At 47.2% G+C, this 5,385-nt stretch overlaps 1 protein-coding gene across 1 annotated transcript; it reads left to right on the top strand.

The window, feature by feature from the left end:
• Window positions 1-1,281: 1,281 nt before the first annotated feature.
• On the top strand, window positions 1,282-3,668 carry HMGB2 (high mobility group box 2). The gene is made up of 5 exons (XM_019965773.2): window positions 1,282-1,422; window positions 1,777-1,960; window positions 2,214-2,359; window positions 2,444-2,618; window positions 3,113-3,668. The coding sequence occupies exons 2-5, from the start codon at window positions 1,811-1,813 to the stop codon at window positions 3,269-3,271; spliced, it is 630 nt and encodes a 209-aa protein (XP_019821332.1). The 5' UTR covers window positions 1,282-1,422; window positions 1,777-1,810; the 3' UTR covers window positions 3,272-3,668.
• The last annotated feature ends 1,717 nt before the right edge of the window (window positions 3,669-5,385 follow it).

Raw genomic sequence — 5,385 nt, 5'->3', positions numbered from 1 at the left:
AGAAAAAACAGAATATTTAAAATCTGTTGAAACCAACTGTCACAGTAACATATGTGCCAACAGGAAAAATAACCGAAGTTAAATACGACACAGAAATAGCTTAAGATGTCAGTCAACGTCCTCCTACCCCGGGAAGGGCGACTGGTGACGCCTGGAAGCAGTAAGTTAAGGTCGCTCGGATGCGCTCGCACGCGCTCGCACCAGAAACTAAAACGAAGGTTCTTAACTTGCGCTTGGAGAACCCTTGAAACGACAGGGCATGCTTAAATGCGGTGGGGGGTGCAGAGCGTTCACGGGATCTTCGACAGGAAGGTTTTAAAAACGACCGCATTGCAGGGACCGGACAGGGACCATCGCGGTGACAGCGAGCGGGCCTTAAGGTCGGGGTCGCAGGGCTTAGAACCCTCCGCGGAGCGATCGGGTGACGGGTGAAGGATGGATGCGAGGTGTGGACCTAGCCCCGGGTTCGCGGTCCGGGAACTAGGCCCGGATGCAGGGGCGGGGCCGGGAAGACACCGCCTACCCGCGGCCCTGTTTACCCCGGAATATGACGCCCAGACAAAGGGAGAGGGAAGAGGGGTCCCGCAGGGACTTCACAGGCGTGGCTATAGCCCCGAGGGGTTGGGAACATCTCCCCCCCCCCCCCCCCCCCCCGCCCCCGGTCCGCGTCACCCGTCTTCCTCTGGTCCTACCCAAGCCTCTGCGACACCCGGCGGGGCTGGCCGTTGGCCGCAGCGCACGCTCGTCAACCTGCCCATTTGTTATTCTCTGGATGGGGCGGCGACCACCGAGCCGGGAGCCAGGGCTGCGGGCCTCGCTGGGGCGGGGGACTAACAGGACCAGGGCAGCCGTCGGGGCCAGCAGGGACGTTACTTCTGCCGCCTTAGCGCCAGCAAAGCAAGTGACGGGGACCCGGAAGACCTGCCCTGCGGCTCGCGACTGGGAATTTTTAAATCTGGCTGGGTTTACCCCGCGGGCCAGCCACGCCCCCCGCCGCCTGCCTCAGCCAGTCAGCGCCAGGCCCGCCATTTTTCAAACCCTCTTCTGGCCGCCAATCAGGATCGAGTAGCACATTCCTCTCCTGACCGGTTCTAACGGGTCTGGGAGTTAACGACCCGGGCGACCCACCGAACCTGCTAGGCTGCGGCCGGGGGGACGGACCTGGCGACATACCGACCAATAGAAAGCCGTATTAGTGAGGGGGCGGGGCCTCCTCGAGTTTGAATAATCCCCAGGGCCAATCGGAGCGGCAGGGGTGTGGTCTGTGACCCGGCTCGTCAAGTTGCAGTGGCGCGGAGAAGTCTGCAAAACAAGAGGCGGAGGATTGCGTTAGCGAAGAACCAGTTCACGCCGGAGCCGGGGAAGCAGCGTAGCGGTCAGACGCGGCCGCTGCGCGGAACTCTGAGGAAAATCTTCCGCCAGGCAAGAGCCCGCTCCGGGCCCCGGGTGCGCGGTCGGCTGGCCTCCTTCCGTCATGGCTTGCTGGGGCACCGCGGCTGCTGTGGGCGAGCCCCGCTGGTGGTTTCCGGGTGCGGGCCTGACGGGCCGGGCTGCGGAGGCGGGAAGCTCGGCCGGGCCCGGCTCCGGAGTCTTTTGAACGCGGGGCGCGAGGCGGCAGCTGGGGACGCGGCTCGCGGCGTGGAAGCCCGGGGCTTTCCTGTCAGGAAGGGCTAGGCTGGGGCGGGCGGCAGGCCCGCGAGTGTGGCGCGGGGGAGGGCGGGGGCGTTTGGGCGGGAAGCAGCCCCGCCCGCCAGCGCTCGACCGCTCTCCCGCCAGGTGGACACGCCGCCTCCGCCGCAGCAGCAGCATCATGGGGAAGGGCGACCCCAACAAGCCGCGGGGCAAGATGTCTTCGTACGCCTTCTTCGTGCAGACCTGCCGCGAGGAGCACAAGAAGAAGCATCCCGACTCCTCAGTCAATTTCGCAGAGTTTTCCAAGAAATGTTCCGAGAGATGGAAGGTGAGCCGGGGCGCCCGGGGGCCTCACGCGGGCGGGTGGCCGTGACTTTGAACTTCCCCTCGGGACTGACGCGCGCGCATGTTCTATTACGAGTTTGAAGTACAGGACTTAGGGTGCTTGTTTATTTTAAGGTGACTGAGGCAAAACGGTCCTTACTGAGGAAAACCGGGAGCTAAAGAAGATCACGCTCTTTTGGAGACGGATACAGTTTTCGAGTCCTGCTATATATTCACTATTCTTTTTATGCTAACAGACCATGTCGGCCAAGGAAAAGTCCAAGTTCGAAGACATGGCAAAAAGTGACAAAGCTCGCTACGACAGGGAAATGAAAAATTATGTCCCTCCTAAAGGTGACAAGAAGGGAAAGAAAAAAGATCCCAACGCTCCGAAAAGGCCTCCGTAAGTGTCTTTTAAAACCAACCGAATTGCCTTCCCCCCGTTTTTTTTCATTCAGGTTATTACAACTCTGTTCCTTCCTTTCAGATCTGCCTTCTTCCTGTTTTGCTCCGAACATCGCCCAAAGATCAAAAGCGAACACCCTGGCTTATCCATTGGGGATACTGCAAAAAAATTGGGTGAAATGTGGTCTGAGCAGTCAGCCAAAGATAAACAGCCGTATGAACAGAAAGCAGCTAAGCTAAAGGAGAAATACGAAAAGGTGTGTTGTCCTCACTTTTTTTTTAAGCCAGTGTGAAATCCAGTAGATATTTTCTAAATCAGTATGTTAGAAATAGAAACTGTAGGAATTTGGGAGCTATACATAGTTCTGTGTTAATGGTTTTCAGCTTTGTTTTGAAAAGGTCTAGTGAGAGTTGTACACTTAGGCAACACAAGCCAATTGAAACTTTTCTTTTGACCGAAACCAATGTCTGTAGCCTTGGTAGGTTGGTGCATTCAGACTCATTTGTAGTAAAATAGGTCTCTTAGTTGAAAAGACTGACATCAGTCTAATACATCCCAGTTATTTTACATCAGCTTTCTAAGACCTTTCTTAGCTTTCTAAGACCTAGGGGGATCAAATGCTCTCAAAACCGGAGTTTTAGACTATCATTGGGGTTATTGGCCAATAATCGCAGATTGTTTACAACTTAGTGGTTTTTAAGGTTGGGTAATGACACCGGATGCTGATTTTATTTTTTTTAACTATTTCAGGATATTGCTGCATACCGTGCCAAGGGCAAGAGTGAAGCGGGAAAAAAGGGCCCTGGCAGGCCGACAGGCTCCAAGAAGAAGAATGAACCAGAAGATGAGGAAGAAGAAGAGGAGGAGGAAGATGAAGATGAGGAGGAGGAGGATGAAGATGAGGAATAAATGGCTATCTTGTAATGATATGTGTGGAGTGTGCGTGTGTGCTCAGGCAATTGTTTTGCTAAGAATGTGAATTCAAGTGCAGCTCAATATTAGCTTCAGTATAAAAACTGTACAGATTTTTGTATAGCTGATAAGATTCTTTGTAGAGAAAATACTTTTTTAAAAATGCAAGTTGTGGCTTTTTGAGGGGCTACTACATACAGTTAGAGTTTCAAGCTTCTGATGTTAAATGTTTCTAAATATTTAATGGTTTCTTTAATTTCTTGACTTGTGTATGGTAGCACAGCAAACTCATAGAAATTAGCATCAATAGCAACTTTTGGGTTTTCTAGAATGAGAATGTTGCGTTTTTTGTTTTTTTTTTTTTTTAAATTTTGTAATAAAATTATATATATTATTCCTATTGTCCTTGTCTTACATGCTAAATTAGCTTTTACTTTCATGGTCTGGAGCGTATCACTTTTTTTGTCTTTCTGCCTAATAGTTCTTAGACATGGTTGATTTAGTAAAATGTTTTGTTAAAAGTCAAACATGCCAATATTCATATTTACACAGAGTGTTCTTTAAAAATCAGTTATGGAATTTAATGAACTTTAAAAATTTATGCAGTCTTACACACTGAGCAGGTTTTGTTCTTGACATTTATGTTCATTTGTTAGCTAACGTGTCCCTTGGGTTTTTTCTTTTTAGTTGGCATTTTAAGATTTCAAAAATCGGTGTGGTCTTAAGCCTAGAATTCTGGGTAACTAAGCCAAGAAAGCTTTTGAGATGATTATTATGATTTTCCGTGACTAACAAGATAAAATTCACTAGGATTTCTATTTACAGGTGAAAGCAGTTATTAAGAAATGCTGATTTGAGAAAGCAGTTGCTTGTATTTGAATTAGGTAAACACTTCAAATCATTATCAAGTTATTAGTGAAAGTTGGCCAAGTGTTGGCTGGAAGAGTATAAAGGAAACCTATTTGTTGATGGTTTGACAGTTAAACCTGACAATCTTGGTTACCTAGTTTTTACAATAGAAACCAAAATTCTTAAAACCCAACCATGGGAGCCTGGGTTGTCTATCTTATGCCATATTCAGAGTAAATATTTTAAGATTCATTTCTTACATAACATTGTTAAATGGGAGGTGTAAGTTATTAGCATAATTCCCAGAGCGGATGTACTCAGGTAAAATCTTCAAACTTCTTAGTGATGGCCCTCCATTATCATACCACAGTTGTTATTTGGGGGCCTTCGCGGATCGTAAAAACTAGTTTTATGTGTTTAAAAATGATTTCCTGATGTTAGGTGACTTAACACTAAAACATTGTGGGGTAAAGTTTTTTAAAGACATACCCATATCTGGATCCCAAGTCCCCAGCTTTACCTAATAACTGCTGTGTGGACTCTGCCTCTGGGTTTATTTCTCTCCATTTGTATATGGGGTCAATATCTACTTTGAAGTGTTCTAATGATTAAACAAGAATGTATTTACAAGTATTTACAACAGTCCTTAATGCTTAGAAAAGATGCTAGTTTCTAAAATACAGTGAAAGTCTGGTTCTTAAGAATTTCTTTAAAACTCAATTCATGAAGTAGACCTATCAGGTTCCTTGTCACTTTTTGGGGGATTTTTTTGGGGCTACTTTCATTTTCTTTAAATGAACTACATTTTAAATGTGTAAGCTAAGAATGACACATTTAAAAAAAAAGCTGCTGTGTAATCTCAGCATTTGAGATGAGTCCTCATTTGATATTTTCTCTTAAGTGTTGATCAAAATTTGCAACACCCTTGTTTTTAAGACTAAATGACTTCAAGGAGTGGTTATGTTGGAAAGCATTAAAATATGGGTAAGAGTCATGTTCTATTCCAGACCAGCCAGTACTTGGCGGGTGTGCTTATGAAGACCATACCCCGCTTTTTCTTTTTAAAAACAAGTCATATCTTTATGTAAATGGGCTATATAGTGGGTGGTTTACAATCTTGATTTCCAACTACCAGCTTCTCCCAAGAGGCGACTCCAGGAGTACAATGACACATCCTTCAAGAGAGATGGGAAGCACAATAGTCACAAAGGAAGCTTACTATATATGTTGTCCTGCCCCTTAATTCTCGTTTTAGGTTCTTG

Source organism: Bos indicus, chromosome 8 (assembly GCF_029378745.1).
Source record: "Bos indicus isolate NIAB-ARS_2022 breed Sahiwal x Tharparkar chromosome 8, NIAB-ARS_B.indTharparkar_mat_pri_1.0, whole genome shotgun sequence".
NCBI lineage: Eukaryota > Metazoa > Chordata > Mammalia > Artiodactyla > Bovidae > Bos > Bos indicus.
Note: the sequence above shows the minus strand (reverse complement) of the source record. Positions and strands in the feature narration are given on the sequence as shown.